We start from the raw sequence: 18,186 nt of genomic DNA, 5'->3' as shown, positions 1-18,186 counted from the left end.
GTAAAAAATAAATGATGCAATCCATGTTACCAGGTTCTTGTTACCAGGTTTCAACAACGTGTCCAAAAAAAAAAAAGATGCAAAACCAGCCAGCCCGGGTTGAAAATACATGCAGTACTACTTTCTCAACTCCTGTTGACCTAACCATTCCTGTACATTTGGGCATTCCTTTGTTTTTAAGGTAGTTCCTCCTTGTACTTGAGGAGAACACTATTGTGGAGGCTTGAATAATATCTCGGTATCTTCCTTGCACTGCTTTGAAAAGCCAGGTGAGGCAAAAATATAACTTCTGGGAGGCATTGTGGACTATAAGGCATACTGTAGGCTGAAATTAATTGTACTAACTAATACAGTAGGTGTAATACAACAATAATAAAGCTGCTCATGAGTTCTGTAAATGTGGTGCATGACAAGGGGGAGATAGTGTGTCTGTGTATTGGATGAAAGAGAGTTACACTACAAATGTACTGTGTGACAACTAAAGTTTCAGTACGATTGTATACTGTCTGACAAGGGAAGTTAAATCATAACTGTATACAGTCCTACAAGGCGAGTTAAATTGTGAATATGCTGTGCGATGAGGGGAGTTATAGCATGACTGTATACATTAGGGCCCCATTTGAGCGCTTTCCCTTTGCTGCAGTGTCACAGGACTTGGTGCTCTTCCTTATTAAAATGGTCTTGAATTTGTTGTTGCAAAGTACGTTGTTTAGTTATGCACAACATTTTAATTTTTTTCTTTTGAAATATTGTAAGCATTTTCTTCTATTTCCATAAAAATCACCACTTTTAGAGCTTAAAAGATGCCTAATGCCTGCGATACTAAGCTGAAAGCATTGTGGAAGAGGTGATGGGACAAGCTTTTTAGACCTTCAGTTTTAACAATGAGCTGTGGGAAAATAAGCAGCAATGACTTGAGAAAAGTATTGAGTGAGTATTAAGATGAAGAATGAGTGACATGTTAATTTTTGGTACTCCTAGGACATAACTTGCTGCACACTACAATGTTGCTCTCGACATAAAATTAAGACCATACTCGCTTAATATTTCTGATGCCTCTAGTTCTTGAGCATTTCAAGCAGCCAGTTTGGTCCACTTGAGACCTTCAAATGTTTATTTTATGGACCAGTGACTAAAGGAAAGACATGCAAACCTGTATTTTTTTCAATCTGTACATACTTCAGCTAGTCTTCACACCAGATTAAGCAAGAAGAGTTCATTAATGGATTGCTTCCCTCTCAGATGTTTGATGTAAGACTTTGCCTTGCATGTCTGTGTTGTATACGAGCCCAGGCATGCACATTTGTTTGATGCAGTACAAAGATGATTAAAAAAAAAACATTGACTTCTGCTGATGGGTGATTACTGTAGACAAGGTTTGTTTAACATTATTGCTGACCTTGCAATGTGAAATTCTGGCTTCTGTTCATGAAATCGTATGGAAATGCAATTAATTAATGTATTGGTCTTAAAGGGGAAGTCTGTTTTATCCTTTTGATCTATTTTGTCTCCATATATTCTGTATATATTGGCATTTTTACCTTTTATGTTTCGTACATGAGTTCATTAGCCTTGCACAATAGATCAAAGAGACCATCAGCTTGCAATACCTCTGAACAGAATTACAGTTGAGCTCAAGCAATAACTGAGGAGTATTAAGTGTTCTCTGTCCATTAATAGTGGGTTTAGGTACCAAAGGCTTTGCTTAGTCTCCTCAAGTTCACCTTGAAGAGTGTGAAAGCAATGCATCAATGAACTAACTCCCTATACCCCTATACAGCACTCTTTGGATTCTTTCAGGTCCCAGTGAGAGACTCTTGTGTGCTGGGTGATCATTTCATATCTGATGTTCCCAAAATGGAATGATCTGCCAGCTCCTATTAGATTTTGCAAGTCAGCACTTTTGACTCCATTTTAAGCTCTAGCTTTTAATTCTTTGATTTATCTTTTTTTGTGCATGCCCATCATGTCTGAGATGGTAAAGATAAATGTTCATATTGAAATTATTAATCCACTGCTTTACTACATCAAATGTTTTTTGGCATCTTGATTTTTTTAAAAGGAGATTTATTCTCCTTTAGAGAGTTTGAATGTTCTCTATTGTGCCAAGGTAGGTTTACTTTTGATTGTTGGTTTGCTCTACATCTAAAGCACAGTGTACGGGTTTGCCTGGCCCCCACAGTTTGATTGTGTTCTCATTAGCTGACCGAATGTGGCTTGAACTGCTGTATCCTGGTAACGCTTTGTGTGACGCACATGGTAGGACTGGAGTGGATGTGGTTGTGGTTTGAAAGGAATATAGTATGACTGTGACTTCTCCCCTTTTTTCTCAAGCAGGGAAAATGCACGTGTCCCTAGCAGAAGCTCTAGAGGTGCGTGGGGGGCCGCTGCAGGAGGAGGAAGTCTGGGCTGTATTGAGCCAGAGTGCTGAGAGCCTGCAGGAGCTCTTCCGCAAAGGTAAGAATCTGCAGGGCACTAAGCAAATATCTTCCTTGTTAAACATCAGACGGTCACAGAAACCGCATATAAATGGTATGAGAAACGCAAAGCACTCAACTAGCCATAGGGGGTAAAATGTATGAGACTTCTTTGAAACTGATTTTGAAAACCTTTGTTTTAATACCTTTTCAAATAATCTGGTAGCTCAAGATTTCTTGTTCCAATATTCCAGTATTGGATAATGATTTCCCTTGCAATTCTGTTAATGTTGATCAGATGTAAAATGATTTTGCAAAACTTTATGCTTCTTGGACTCCAGAACATAACATACATATATTGAACTGCCACACAAGCATGATTCACAATCTAGACAAGGTAATTTGGCGAATTTATTATCACTGAAACACTTTACAGCACTCGCTTGTTTGCTTGGATAAAACAGATCTTTCCACAAAGTTAATAGAGTAGTGCACAAGAAAGTTCATGGGAGACAACCTGGTATAAACAGGAAGTACCTCTTAACTTCTAATGACCCACAGAAACATAGGGTACTTCCTTGTGAAACACATGCTTGCAGCATTTAACCCAGTTTAGTAACTTAATCAGAATGCTGTTCTGTGGTAATAGTTGAGATCCTTGCATTCTCAATCCATAGGAATATTTTAATATACTGACTGAATCATTAACATAGATTTTGATCCAGATATTGAAATCTTTCTTCCTTCATTTGGAAACCATGTAAGATGCTGTACATTATAAACATAAATTTAAGTAGGCTAACCAGTGGGATGTAATTGATGAATTAGCATTTAGTTGTTAAAATTCAAAGTTAAACTTCTCTGGAATCCTTCAAAGCATGGTATTAAATGTTAATATTTTTCAAAAAGCCAAGTATCTTAAAAGACATGTTCTAATTACAAACATGCATTGTTTCTGTTGCTTCAGGGTGAGGTGCATAGCCCACAGAAATAGTTGTGGGTGGCTACTAGCTAAGAGAATCATGTCATATTATTAGATAAGGATATAGGGTTTTGGAGCACAAGGAGACGCACAAAAAGTGCTTTGTTGTACACTGGTTCAATTCTCAAGGAGGAGGATCAGAAAGCTGCTGCTCTGAGCTGCTAACGGCATCATCGGGCCTGTGGTACCCATCTGTGAAGAGCACATCCTGCCTCTCTTTGAAAGTACTGGCCTGCTTGGAGCCAAACAAGATAATTCCCCTTTTAAAATCTTTTTGAGTGTGATGTAATCTCTGGTTTCAGGATGCACACAAGACTGCTGCATAGGAAACAAATAATCTGAAAGAAGCGTCATTGTTTTGTGTGTATTCTGTGTGATTTATTTGCTGTGTCATGCTGCAGCATGTTTAGTGACAACTAGAAAACCACAGGCACTTTTGCATGCTCCTAGGTAAGTCAAAATGGGTCTCACTTCCTGAAAGCCCGTGACAATGACCTGTGGTGTGCCATCTCTTGATTCTTAGCTTTCTGTCCTATAGGCGATTGCTCAGGTGACAGGGAATCCAGGGAATGTATTCGTCCTAGAGAGCTGGTTAACAGCTTTGTGGGAATAGGAAGCAGATCCTCCCTTAATATAGGTCGTAGATGGCAGACCTTGAAAGATAAACTAGAACTGGAGATGAGCACCCAAGAGAGGGATTGGTCAAGGTGGGTTTTCTATGCAGAAATAAGTGAATATAGATTGTTTGGTTTTGTTGTTTTACAGCCAATGTGATGCTTGGTCAGTAATATTTAGGGACCTGAAAAGTCAGATTAGAGTGCAGAAGCTTTTGTTTTTCAGTTTTGGATCATCTTTGTTCTTCACTGTTGATAAGTTTCATACCCTGACAATGCATTTGATGAAGCCTGGTCTATCACCATAAGACTGAACACCATACCACCCCATTGTGGTGTCGGAGATATGCCAGAGTTTATGGCTCTAAAAACAATTCCTGCAGCTTGTGAGGTACAAACCTGGTTGGTTTTAGTGTGATGAAAACATCCCGCTTGTTTAGAGTTTTCTAAAATAACAGTAGCTTTAGATGAGAGAGCAAAATTGCATTCATACGGCCAGCTTGGTCTCTAGACCAAGGTAGTAGGGTATACAGAAAGTTTAGAATTGTTTTTTGCTCGGGGGCAGTTTGCACTGTAGGAAACATCTTAACCGGTTTTTGCAGAAACCTTTTTTTTTTGCTGCAGGTGAATTTCATTGTCACTAGAACACAATTCCTAAAATGTTTAGAGTGGCTTAAGTGTTTTTGAACAGCAGCAGCTAGGATTGCAGAGCGAGTTTCACTGAGCAGATGGCCTTATTTGAGTGTATAACATATCGCTGCAGCCTGTGAGGTGTAAGCCTAAAAAGGGGTGTGATAAGTTTCAGATGAATTGGTACAGCAGTTCCCAAGGCAATGGTAGTTTGAATTTTACAAATAAAATGGCAGCAGTCTGTACAGGCACCCCATTTTGCCCTGTGTTGATTTAGTCGGTGATACATACCAGATTTGGAATTAAATGGCGATTTTTTTTTTTTTGCTCAGGTGCACTCTGTGTGGCAGTATATCCTAATGCTGGTCCTGGAGTACCTTTTGTGCCTTTTGGTTTTCATTGCAACTTTGCTATTAATCATTTAAGCCTATCGAACCCTTAACTAACTAGGTTTGATCTAAGTCTTCTGCTCCCAGGAATTATGGAACCATCCAAAAACTTAGGACATTAAATACTTTTCTATAAAGCAAAGATAAATAGTTTTTCTGACCCCATCTCAGTGTGATTCAGGCACAGTAATTCTTTTAAATGTAATCGCTATAAATGCTTTCTTTCCAAAGATTTTTTTTTTACTATGATAGCGTGAAGTTATTGCTGTTCTAAAACTGCTATAGAAATATCGTGTAATAACTGGCTCACAAATTTAATTTTGCTCTGTGTTGCAGTGCCGAGTAGTAATTCCATATATCCATTATCAGTGAGCTGCTTATCCTATTGAGAGTTACAGCAAGCTGGAGCCTATCCTTGAAGCACAGGGCATTAGGGTGATGGCTCTGCTGTTGGAAGAGATGTCAGTCCAGAAGGGCCACAGAGAGAAAAGGACAATTTAAAATCGCCAATCAATCCTGGACAGCATGTTTTTTTAGATAGGAGGAAACCGGAGCACTCAGGACATGGGGAGCTGGGGAAGGGAAATGCACAAACTCATGGCTGAGGTCTAAACCCAAGACCCTGGAGCTGTGAAGAAACATCACCAACCACCATGCCACAGTGCTGCTTCTAATTAAATCGAAGTTAAAATATTAAAAATGCAAATGAACTTATATTTGCATCTTGTTTTTTACCATACGTAAACAGAAGATAGTTGCTACTTCTTTAGTCATTGACAGGGGTACTGTAGGTATATACTGTACACATTTCTGGATACAAGTGAAAATAGCAACTTGGTGTTGCATCTCCAGTAGTAAAGTTATTCTTTTGTGGCATCCTGGAAAACCCACTGTGTATGTCCTATAAATATATGAAAGTTTTAACATTTAAAAAAAAATGGGCATATGTTATGTCGAGATGGAAATATTTTTTGTATCTTGCATTAAATGTCAGCACTGTACAGGGTCCAACACTGTACAGTTATTGATATTATGCCAAATAACAAATGTAATAGTTGATTTCAAATTAACTCTGAAATGAGAAAAATCTGATTTTTCAGGTATTTTCAGCCAAGTTTAGGTTTGTAAATTATGTGTTGTGGTTTTTCACTTGTATTTGAACACATTTTATGTGTGGTTTAGAACAGGCGGTGTTACTTTTAAATGTTTCTGGCTTGTGATAACTTTCAAATACCACTTGGTCCAGGTAGTAACCATAAAAAGCTATTGTGGCTTAAGACCGATATGTGCATATTTGGTATGCTGGATCTTGCACATAGTATTGGAACCAGCTGTTAAAATAAACTTATCAGGGAGTGCTCAGTTTGCTGATTTAGGTGGAGTCATGTATATTCTCTTTGCAAGGAGGCCACAGAGTTTTTGCAAGAGTATGTGTTGGGTGTTTTGGGGAAAAAATACTTCAGAAGCAGGATTTGGAAAAAGTTGTGCTAATACTGGACCATAATATTACACAGTATTTGTATAATATTTCTGGTATACTTATGATTGTATAATAGGATTTATTCACAGGTTGTGACCAGCTTTCTTTTTAGTGTTACTATATGTAGTCTGACTAATGGACATTTACTGTAACTCACTGTATCAAATTTATACTTTATGAAGCATTTTGGATGCAGTTGTTTTGCTTATGTCATGTCTGCTGACAGATTTTATAGGCTAGCACCATATGTTGGATATTTCTAGTTATTGAATATATTTCAAGCAGATTTGCATGGATAGTCTTGGGATGTGAATATAATAGTAAAATGTCATTTGAATTATATTTGTGTGAAATAAATCTACTACCCAAAAAGATGTATAATACAGAATTTCTGTGTTGTACAAGGCTAAGGTGACAGACCTAAGAAACAAGTCACAACAAGTAGTTGGTGAAATCCTTAATTTTATCTCTGTTGCTAAAAAAGTTGATTTTACTGTATTTCAAAGTTTATCAGTTTGTGAGCTACCCGAGTAGAGGAATAGTCAGATTGATGCATTATATAACCAGGATGGAAGGCAGAATAGTGACTCTCCATCATACAAAAACATTTTCAATCTTCCTGTTTTGTTTTGATGAAGGCATTGTGTTTTGGGAAAGTTGATGGCCACTTTTCATTACACTTTATCTTGGTCCACTTGAAACCAAGCTCTACTTTTTTCTTGGACTTGACCACATGAACTCTAGGAATTGTATTAGTCATCTTGAATGATGCACTGCAAGCCTAAAGGATCATTGGAAGTGAAAACAGGATGTGTTTTTTTTTTCTGTTGTGGGTTTAAAAACCCATTTAATTCCGTGATGCAAAGACCTATATTAAAAAAGGCACTTGTTCACAGTATTTTGCAATAAATAAAAAATAGATTGAAAGTGTATTTTACTATATCAAATAAGAATGGACAGTAAATGGATCAGTGTATGAATTCTTGATGATGAAGATGCTATATTTAAGGACCGTGTAATGATGTTTTTTTTCAGTATAAACTACTAATATAATAACAGTAGAATTAGTTATTCAATAGATCTTTTATCCTGTCTGTTCAAACTGAGTAGGAATGCTGGATTAAAATAGAAGCTTCAGTTTTGGCTGTTTGGTTCAAAGTAGAAAAAAATAGTTCTTAAATCCTAAGTGGCTAGTCTTATTTGCCCAGCTCATTTTTGTGAAAATAGTTAATACATGATCTTACTATGCTTTTTTCTTCAGCCAAGGATTTAGGAAAAATATTTTTTTTATGTACAGTAAGTTGTCCATTTAATTGCAACGCTGCAAGACTATGGCAGCTGGCCAGTTAATTCTTAAGGTATTATTACTATTATTTGTGACCGCTGTCCCAGATTAAGATGCATTGTCTTCCTGTCTCAACATTTTCCCCCAAGATTCCTGCCTTCATTCGTTCCAGAATGAATGCTACAAGGTTACTTCATACCGAAGAATTTCAGTAATATTTACAGTATAGTGGATTGTTTATTGCTCTTTCAAAACTAGTAAAGGTCTAGATTTGTATTTTTGTTGGCAGTTGTTAATTTGCACTTTGTAGTTTTTAAGAATTTGGTTGTTTAGCTCCATATCCGGTAGTGAAAATTTTCTAAAATTAGGTATCTTGTATATAGTTACTATATAAGACTTTGTTAAACTACTTTTTTTCCCAGAAAAGTGAAAAAACCTACAAAGAACAAAATCACCCCTTAGGCCTGCAACTAAAAATACAGTTCATACAGTGGCTGATTGCTTTAATAACTTCTGCTGCTTTTGATTTCAGCGGACCCCTCTGCCCTTGGGTTTATCATCTCTCCCTGGACTCTGCTGCTGCTCCCCTCTGGAAATGTATCCTTCACTGACGAGAATGTCACTCAGCAGGATCTGCGTGCTTTCACTGCCCCCGAGGTCCTGCAAGGGCTGTCCCCATCTTCCCTGTCAGACATCGAGAAGGTACGGTACAGATTTCCCCTTAGGCCTGGGTGGAGTTGGGGCAGAGGCGTGTGCGAGGTGGTGTTTTTTTTTAACGAGTTAATGTCTCTGATGGTAAAGATGTATCAATTAGGTTGTAAACCACAGAAGACTCCTCAAGAAAGAAAACTTGTTTTATGCTTGGCATCACTAAATATAAGTCCACTGAACTATGTTATCGGTCAGTTGAAATGTGCTGCTAGTGTTGGAGACCAGCATTGGAATTTGAATGTGGAAGGACATACAGTATTAACTGATCCAATGCTGACACGTCCACTGAGAATCACACACCCATGTATTATATTCTATGAATACTATTTTCAACATTGGACGTGGGGGAAGTTACCCCTAAAAAACCAGTTTCTCCTGTAAGTGTGGAATCTTACCTAGCAGTGTACAATAGTCTTGACATGAAACACTTTATTTTCTTGATAGGAGCGGTCTTTTTGTTTTTACAGATGACAAAGGCATTGCAGGGAGGATTTCTCTAGTTTTTTCCTAGAATAAATTTGAACACTAGCGTGTGGTGTTTGTTGCAGTTGGGGCTATTATAAACAAATTGAATATATTCTGCGTGTGATCAATTCGTTCTTAGGCTCCACTTTGCTTTTTTTCTGAATCTGGTGAGCATGATGTATGCCACTAGTTATAATTAACTACGATCAGGAGAAAACTGTAAGCTGTGGCAGCTTGCCTTCATGCTGTAGGAGCATTTCAGCTTCCGCTGCTACTTTGCACACTTCTAAATGTGTATCAATTAAATGAACTGAACATTCTTAACGAAGTCCGTTATTTGCTTAGAAGAAAATCTGGTAACATTTTAGCTGTGATATAAGGAATTAGGAATTGCTTTTAGTTTAAAATGTCATTTTTTATTTCCAAATAGTTCTTCATAATTCTACAAGAACTGTGAAGTGTAGTTATATAATGTAATACCTGAAGAAATTTTACGGCCTTTCTTGTTTACTTGGCTAATTGATCCAGGGGTCTTGCTTATGTGTTTCCTGAAGAGTTGAGCTTTAACAATGTAACTAGTTTTAAGATTGCTTGGAAGTAATCACAAGGTTAACCGTTTCACTGAGTTTACTTCACAAATGTTTTCACTTCACTGATTTATTTACTTTCTGCCTGGATACCATTCTCATGTGTTATGGCCCAGGTTTTACTGGGGAAACAAATCAAAGGTGATTTTAAGAATGGAGATCATCAGCCAGTAAAAGATGGTGCACTGACTTGCTCCACTTCTTTCTTTTTGTTGGAAATGACCTTTCATGGAAAAGTTACTTATTCTGTTACTAATTATCTTTACGTTGTTGGTGATCATAACACAAACGATTTTAACTGAATGTGAAACAAGTAAAAAAAAGTACGAAAATGGTTGTTATTCACAGGTCCTTTGTCACAGTACAGGATAACATGGCTCCAGATCCAGTGTGGTTCTTTCCAGTCCTGTTCCTCAAATCAAGACCTTACGGTCCCAGGAACCTACTGGGTTCAGAACCTCCTGGGCTCTCAGTGGCCTTGCAGAGCCTTTATACAGAAGCTGAAAGACAACATTTTAGCATATTTTAGCATATTTACCAGTTTCTAAGTATAAGAAATAATTGTTTCATGACTATTTCATAAAGAAGCTTAACTTTTTTAACTCGGAAGTCACCTTGTTCAAGTTAAAAATGTGTTTTTTAAAGAAACACCTCAATATAATTATTGAGTCTTAAATGAAATTGTGCCAAATGGCCTCTTGTTGGTAAAGTTTAAGTTCTTAATTTAAGAACCTTTGCCAAGAATTTACTAAGCAAACCTCATTAGTGAATGCCAGCCCTGAAACTGTTGGGTATTTCAATGTGTTTTTCTTTTTTTGAACTATGTTAACTGGTATTTAGACCTAAACAGACTTTGGTTCATGAATATTAACTGTTATTCATTACAGATGCATATGTACTCTTTGGGGATGACCTTGTTTTGGGGTGCAGACTACAAAGTGCCCCAGAGCCAGGTAAGAGTTCCAGAGAGAAAACAACTTTTCATCTTAATAAAAACAAACAAACAAAAAAAAAAACGATCACACCACAGCTCATGTCTTACAATTCCTTTTGAGTGTTTTTGTTAACAGAGTTCTGAAGGGTTGAAATTACAGTACTTAAGTTTAATTTGCAGACAGGCATCAAAAGAGTTGTCTAAATGTTTGGTTATGTTTGTTCTAACAAACAGGATAATTATATTTCTCATTTCATTTGTTTGCATTTTTACCACTTTTTAATTTACAGTTTTGAATTATTTACAATTGAGCATAAATGTTTCTCCAGACATGTTGGAAAGTTTTGTAGACTTTTTTTTTGCTAAACTCCATGTCCAACCCCCCACCCCGAAATGTCAGAGATCAGAAGTGGTGAAAATCCCAAGTCTGTTGTTTTGCAAGACATTTTTTAAAAGACTGTAAATGATTGAGGGTCTTGCTTTAAAAAACAGTACCAAAATGTTTTTCTTCTGCCTCTTTCAGCCAATCAATCTAGGAGAGCATCTCAACAGCATCATGCTGAACATGTGTGATGATGCCGATCACACTCGAGTATCGGTGCGGACTGTGCTAGATGCCTGTAGCGCGCACGTCAGGAACACCAGCTGTGAGCCCTCTTTCTCCTACGTCCGGAAACTAGTCAGATTGGTGTTAGGCAGTCTATCTCAGGTAATATGCACCATTTTCTTACCTTGTTAAATTTTGCGTTCAAAAATGGCCTTCTTAAAAATTCCTAAACATTAATTTGTGCTAATCACAAAGCTGAAAAAAGACTATTTTAAAGAACCAAAGCAAAAGGCTTGGTTATTCAAATAGTAAATCAGCATTGCCTGTCAAATTAATTTTTGCTAACATTATTATTAAACGTATTACTATACCAATGTAATTGAAATCTCTGGCAGTAATGGCACTGATTAATAGAAATCTCTGACAGTGGGTCAGTAGACTGAATAGTCATAATTTCTGGTTCTATACAAACATAACAGCACTACAAGTTACATTTCTGTTTGTGTCGCAGTTGGATAGCCTGTTGTCAAAAAGTGAAAGGGAGTCACTACCAGAACGAAGCAAGGAGATCCGAGAACGTTTGAGAGGCAAAGGCTTGCCCTCAGGTAACCCGAGCCGATTTCCAGAGAATGTCTTGTCTTGCAGTTCCTGAAAGGTACTGAGTGACCGCAGCAGATATACGACCTGCATCTAGGGTTATTAAGACGTTAAGAGGCATATTCAAAGTGTAGTGTCATTGCAGTCAAATCTGGTGCACAAAATAGCAGGACTGTGGGATTTCTTTTTTTCACTTAGTGACATCACCAGAAGGAAGCAATATCCTCAGTGTTAGGGAGAATATATATGTTGCAAGTTAGTCTAAGCAATTACTTTTTTGTTAAATTATAAGAAAATTTGCTTTTTATAGATAATGTATTATATTACATGGTAACTATACACACTCCATTATAGATCAATTAAAATTAGATAATCTATAATTGACTAATTACAGTGATTTCCTCTCAACATCTTGATAATTTGGTTAATCCTTACATAAGTAATTTGTAACAGCACTGGATTTCTTTTTGAAAATCATTTCCCCCAACTCTGACCAGTACCCACCTGATTGGTACTGTCAGAATGTGTTAAGACTCCCCAAATGGTCTTCATATGTTTGTATAAAGGTAAAAAATAAAACCCAAATGTATCCAAAGTGTCAATAAGGTAAGCACCACAAGTTACAGTATATAATGTTCAGAGCATATCCTTATCAAGCACAATTATTTTAATGAATTTAAACTAGAGGGTCAAAGAAAAAAAAAACAGCTCAAATTGTAATAAGAATCGAAGAATCAGTCAACCTTGACCTCCAATTACAGTACTTGGACAGCAAGGGTTTTTTAAAGAAAATAATTTGGGCAGATGTCATGAAATGTCATTTACAGATCTACAATACAAGATAATGAAATGGCTTTTATGCACAGTTTTTGTCATTACACTGTTGAAATGGCAAAGTATAGAACTGATTCTCTGTTTTTCCATTGTAGTAAGTAAATTACTTTAGTTATAAAATGGATGGACAGTACAAGTAAGTGTAGGTTTTGTTCTGCTTCATGAACTATCCTTATGTTTGAAACTTGTAATTGAGCCAGATGTTGTGCAACAGGCATCTTGCTCCCACTAATGGAGTGACCTCATAATGACTAATACTGACAACCTCATCCTGAATTTGCATATTGATAACTCCATCTATGACATTGAGGAAAGCATACAAAAGATTTCTTTCCTGCTGAATTTGCTCATAAGTTGCAACAATTATGATTTAAAGGAGAACACAAGAAAGGTTGCAAGCAGAAGGAGGCTGTCAAGCCCTGATATCCATGACTGTCTTCAATCAGTCCTGCATTGAGCACATTAAAATACACATGCAGTGGTCAGCCCCAGTTTGTGATAGGTGTTTTGTTAAACCTGTATTTCCAGTATTTACCCTGCTCATTCTAGTGTGCCAGGACTCTGTATTAAGTATTGGAGTGAGCATGTAACAGAGGAACTGTATTGAATAGAATCTGAATCATACTTTTCATCTTAAGTAAAGAGGTGATAAAATTATCAGTTCATCCCTGATTGGTCCTCACAAGTTCTGTTGCTTTAATGGTTACTGTAATGATTTTATTCTGTAAGCTCCAGTGGCTATAAAGATATGCTCTGGAAAATGGAAGATTTGACTTATTTAATGTATTTGTTCTTTCATTTTTCCATAATTGATAGAATGTCACTAAGTACACCACCTGCAAATGCAACTAGAATAGAGTTTTGAGTGCCTGGAGCACTTTTAGAAACCTTGTTTGACCGCTTTACTAAACCTTTTTGTAAAATACTTTTTCTCTACATTGAAAAGTAGTTCATGCACTTACTAGATGGGCCATGATAATGGTTGAAACTTGGTGCATAGTGCTCAATTGAGAATCTGTTAAATCATTCTGCAGAAAGCTGGAATAAAGCAGGAAGTGAGTCAGACTGTTTTCAGGAAGGCTCAGGTTCTGACAGGCTTGATGCAGTGTGAACTGCACAACATTTTGCCAGCATTCAAACCTCTGTTGTCTCCCAGAGGTGATCATTAGACTTGTTTTGAATCCAAGCCAATTAAAAAATCTCTTCCAAAAGGGTGCTCGCTCTAGCACAGAACTGCTGTAGATGGGCCTGTGCTTGTTTAAGGCTTTGTGCTATAGAGATTTTCACCCATCAGAAATTTAAAAATATCAGTGTACCCTATCCTTAGCAGGATTTTGTATTATTATTATTATTGTACCATGTGTTTCTTTTGGAAGCAATTTATGCTTTGTGTTGCTAGTTTTTGGTAAAATGAATTAAATGTTAATCATTTGGAAGCATTACATTTGAATAAGCATGATTTTATTTTCATTTTGTAGAAAGTAGGTTCATCAAAGAATGAAACCCATAAAATCGTTTGCTGTATGAGCTGCATCACTGCGAACCTATTTCTGTGAGTTTGAGGTATAAACTGGAGTAGATTAAGATACTGTGTCATAGGAATGCACTTTTGCATGCTAAAGTGTTCCTTTCTTTTATTATTTGTGTTTCTGCCCTACTTGATGCTTCTTTGGGAAGACCTGTTGTGCAACTATTTAGGTTCAGGCAGTGGATAAAGAGGACAGAATGTATTACAGGAGTTTTTTTGAGCTGTTGTATTCTGAAAATGGTGCACTTTGAAGAAATGACACCTGACACGTTTACAAATGGGATGAGGGGCAATGTTCTTCTCCAGACGCTGACAGTATACAGCTGGCAGCACGTGATAGCTTGCATGTGCTACATGACATCACATGCTGCTGCACAGTGCTTGCTGACATTATCTGTGGGATTCTCTATGGCAAGTTACATTCATAAGTGTTCCATATTTCAGTGTTCCACCATACATAGTGTATAAGAGCGATGGCTTGTTCAGATGGCTACATTCTGAAAAGTCTTTTTGACTTTCACTGCTAAATTTAAATTCTAATCTCAGGCAGGTGACTAGAACAAAAAATAAGATTCTTTCACTGAAACAGCAGCAAAGAGTAATGTAGTTATTACAATTACAGATATTGAGTAGCTCACAAAGCATAGATAGGCTCAGATTACTTTGTGCTGGGAAATTATTCCCTCTCTTAATACAGCACATTGAAAACAAAATTAAAAGGGCAGATTTATGAGAGAAACCTTTAAATCAGATGTATAGCTCAAGTAAAATAATTGCTATACCACTTCGTGGGCTTACATTCAGAACAGGCTGTTTAACAACAAATTGTTTTGTGTGTGCTCTATTATTTATAGTAAAAATTATTTACGGAGTAAAATTAGACTGTTTCCAATGAAGTCATGTCTAATTTGAATGATGTAATTAGAATTCAGAAGACCTTTTTTTGGCTTTTGCAGGCAAAAGCTCTTATTTTGTAGTGATACAGCACTGTAGTTAACAAGAGGGTATTCTTATTTTACACTATTGACTAATGTGGTAAATTCAAGACCACAGTTTATGATGTATTACCTTAAAGGTTCTGCAAGTTCCAGTGTAGTACAGAAAATATTAAATATTTTTTGTAATGTAGCTAAATTTTTAATGAGAAATAAAGATTCATGTTTCCTCTTGTATCACCTATTTCTACATGAAACACATTAAAATGATTTAACTTACCAAAAATGTTTCCTAAGAAAATGGTGAAACATGGCTTAATTCTACTTGTTTGATCTGTTGCACATTTTGAATCATACTGAGATTTCTTTGCCATGTACAGGGTAATTAGGAAAATTGTGTGTATATATATATAGCTAATGCACACATTCCACTTTTTCTATCTGATAGAGGAATCCAAACAAATTTACCACTCCTCCACTTTTGCCTTATTAGCAAAAAGAAGTTAACTTAAAAAATCTGAAAAATGTTTTTGCTCCACATGGTCCAGAATATCAAGTGAATTTGTTATTGTTTGAAAGTCTACACAAATATGAATGTAAATTCTCACATTGTTAGATAAATAAAAAGTGGTTTGCCTTCCAAATGTAACCTTCCCAAGCTTGTAACAAGTTTCTGTTGGAAAATTTCAAAGTATTTTTATAAAATAGAGGTATTTTGTACTATATTACCCGAAGCCATTTATAGAAGAGTTGTCTGGTTAAATTGTAAATTTGGGTTAATTTGATCTTGCAATGTGATGCTACCACATTTTCTGTCCCCATAAATGACAGAAAATTAATTTTGAAGAGTAGAGGTACAGATAAAGATAAGCAGGTGTAATTATATTTCCATTGTATTCTTGAGCCTCTTCCTTCATCATTTTTGTGTCCTTGGGAGATTCTCGGTTAAGCAAAATACCTTTTTCTCCTAGCTCCTCTGTAGTCACATATGCTTACCCCTTGTCCTCCTCCTAACTAATATGAAAATCTCAACTCCATATGACTTGTCAGTACTTAGAAATGTCATTAAGGCAGCAGAAACAAGTTATCTTTGACAAACGTAGTACCATTTCAAAATAGCAGAAGTGAATGTCTGGAATGACGCATAAAGACTAAGATAAGATATTGGCCATTAAAATTTATTGTATTAGGAATTTGTCTTTTCACATACCCCAACTTGCTCTCCATGACAAAGACAGGAGAGAAGCTTGGGGTCAGAGCGCAGGGTCAGCCATTTATACGGTGCCCCTGGAGCAGTTGGGTTTAAGGGCCATGCTCAGGGGCCCAACGGAGTAGGATTCCTCTGCCGGCCACAGGATATGAAGAGGTAGCCTTCCAGGCACAGGTGCAGGTCCTTAGCTACAAAGCCACTGCTCCGAACCTGGTACTTCTGAGCAGTTTTAGATATGGAGGTGTTAATATTATGTGTTTCTGTGCAGTTTGTCAAGAACCCTATTCAGAAGCTGTTGAGTTTCAAGTACAACTCGTGTTATATAAAGTATAAAATATTTGTTATCTGTGCCTTGTTTGTGAAATTTGTGTTCGTATTTCAAATTTGTATTGAAGTTCAAGTTGATGTGTATGCCCTTCCCATATTAAAAGAAGTACTCTAACTTTGCATGGCTTTCTACTGTAGAGACTGCATCCTTGATGTTGTTATCATGAGCTTTTTGGGTGAGACTGAAAAGGACACTGTGGCCTTCAGCATAATTCCATTCCAGTTGCTAATATAATTGCCTTGTTGCGGTCATTAAAATATACTCTTGCTGCAATGGGACAGTCTATCTTGAGTTATTCCTGTTAATATGAGGAAATATGATTTCTTAATGGAACTAAATGTTTTTTCTGCTTCTAACAGCTCCTGTTTTACCATTATTCAATAACCATTCAAATTCTGAATTGCTGCTTTAGCATCAATTTCATCATGAAGCTTTGTATTTTATCTCTTTTGTGTAGTTTTCATGCAAAGGAGGGATTTGCCAGCACACTTCTGCTTTTGCCCTCCACTAGGGGGAAGTTGGGTGCAGCACTGGGCTATTGCCTCACGGGGCTATGGGTGCATTAATTAAGGCACAACAGTTGGGTCTCCTATCTCAGGGAGGATGATTTCTTTGCCACCCATAACTCTAGCAGCTCAATCTTTGTTTATGGCACTAGAGGATTGCAACTAGATCTACTTGAGGTTTCTCAAAAAGGCTTGCAGATATTGAGGAATGTCTATATTCTTTGTATACATTTCCAGTGTAGCGTGTGCTGGCAGCTTGGTTAGAACTGCTATCTAACTGCTTCCAGAAGCTCTTCAGCAAAGGCAGATCTCTGTTGATGGTGAAAGTGTCTGGTCACGATTTTCATATTTCATGGACAAACTGACTCTGTGTTCCAAGCTATACTGCTGCCCTCCAGATGAAATCCTGCTCCACAGTGAAGGATTAATATAGTCTCAGCTGTCCTCTGGAAGCTGCCCTTACATTTTTCTGCTCTTCGAGATCTCTCCTTGAAGGCAGCCTTTTTTGTTCCACATGGCAGATGCAAACTCTCATTTTTAGCTGATTTCTATTTAAATTATATTTCTAGCTTTTGCATTAATTAGGCCGTCAAACTAGAAACTTTCTGCCCTCCTCCATTCCACCTGGGGTCTGAGAGGCTGTTTTGCATTTTGTGCCGTTTCTTTTTATGTTGAGCAGGCCAAGAGCAAGTGCCAGTCAAATAGTTTTGTGTGCTTTTGCACTCGCTGTTGGGTTGTCTCACTGTTGGGTGTCTAAGCTAATAGGAGGGTTTGTAGGACTGCTGGATTGCTTCCATCAATGAAGACTTCTCTGTTTTTTATTAGAGGTACAGGCTCTTGTTTCTCTCTGTGCTGCCCCTGAGAGAAAAGGCAATTTAGTGCTGTCTTGTGCGTGCAGTGATATAGCTTGATATGTGGTTCCTGCCACTGTAAATCACGCAAGATCTTTAGGAATGTGGTATATTGCCTCTGGTGCTAGGGGATTAAATAGGGGATTATCCCAATTGGTAATAGTAGAATTTACTTCAAGGAAGTGAAACTTTTCTGTGTAACTAGTATGTTTTATACTGCAGGTATTAGAGACATCTTAATGATAAAGTTTCTACAAAATGATTGCTTTATTACTCCTTATTTCTTTCAAATAAGAGGCATTTATCAATTTTTAGAGTATAAAAATACTATAATGAATGAATTACTTATCACATTA

The 18,186-nt window shown here is 37.0% G+C and overlaps 1 protein-coding gene across 10 annotated transcripts in view; it reads left to right on the top strand.

Moving 5' to 3' along the window:
* The window catches only part of ptpn13 (protein tyrosine phosphatase non-receptor type 13), an 86,214-nt gene that overhangs the window by 12,387 nt on the left and 55,641 nt on the right, over nucleotides 1-18,186 (top strand). For 8 of the 10 annotated variants that reach the window (XM_015340104.2, XM_015340125.2, XM_069186975.1 and 5 more), the window contains exons 2-6: nucleotides 2,335-2,457; nucleotides 8,330-8,499; nucleotides 10,448-10,513; nucleotides 11,018-11,203; nucleotides 11,553-11,646. In XM_015340104.2, coding sequence (XP_015195590.2) covers nucleotides 2,343-2,457; nucleotides 8,330-8,499; nucleotides 10,448-10,513; nucleotides 11,018-11,203; nucleotides 11,553-11,646 — 631 coding nt within the window. In that variant the 5' untranslated portion in view covers nucleotides 2,335-2,342. The remainder of the gene's footprint in view (nucleotides 1-2,334; nucleotides 2,458-8,329; nucleotides 8,500-10,447; nucleotides 10,514-11,017; nucleotides 11,204-11,552; nucleotides 11,647-18,186) is intronic. The other 2 variants (XM_015340101.2, XM_015340109.2) reach the window with 1 other exon arrangement.

Source organism: Lepisosteus oculatus, chromosome 3 (assembly GCF_040954835.1).
Source record: "Lepisosteus oculatus isolate fLepOcu1 chromosome 3, fLepOcu1.hap2, whole genome shotgun sequence".
NCBI classification, from domain to species: domain Eukaryota; kingdom Metazoa; phylum Chordata; class Actinopteri; order Semionotiformes; family Lepisosteidae; genus Lepisosteus; species Lepisosteus oculatus.
Note: the sequence above shows the minus strand (reverse complement) of the source record. Positions and strands in the feature narration are given on the sequence as shown.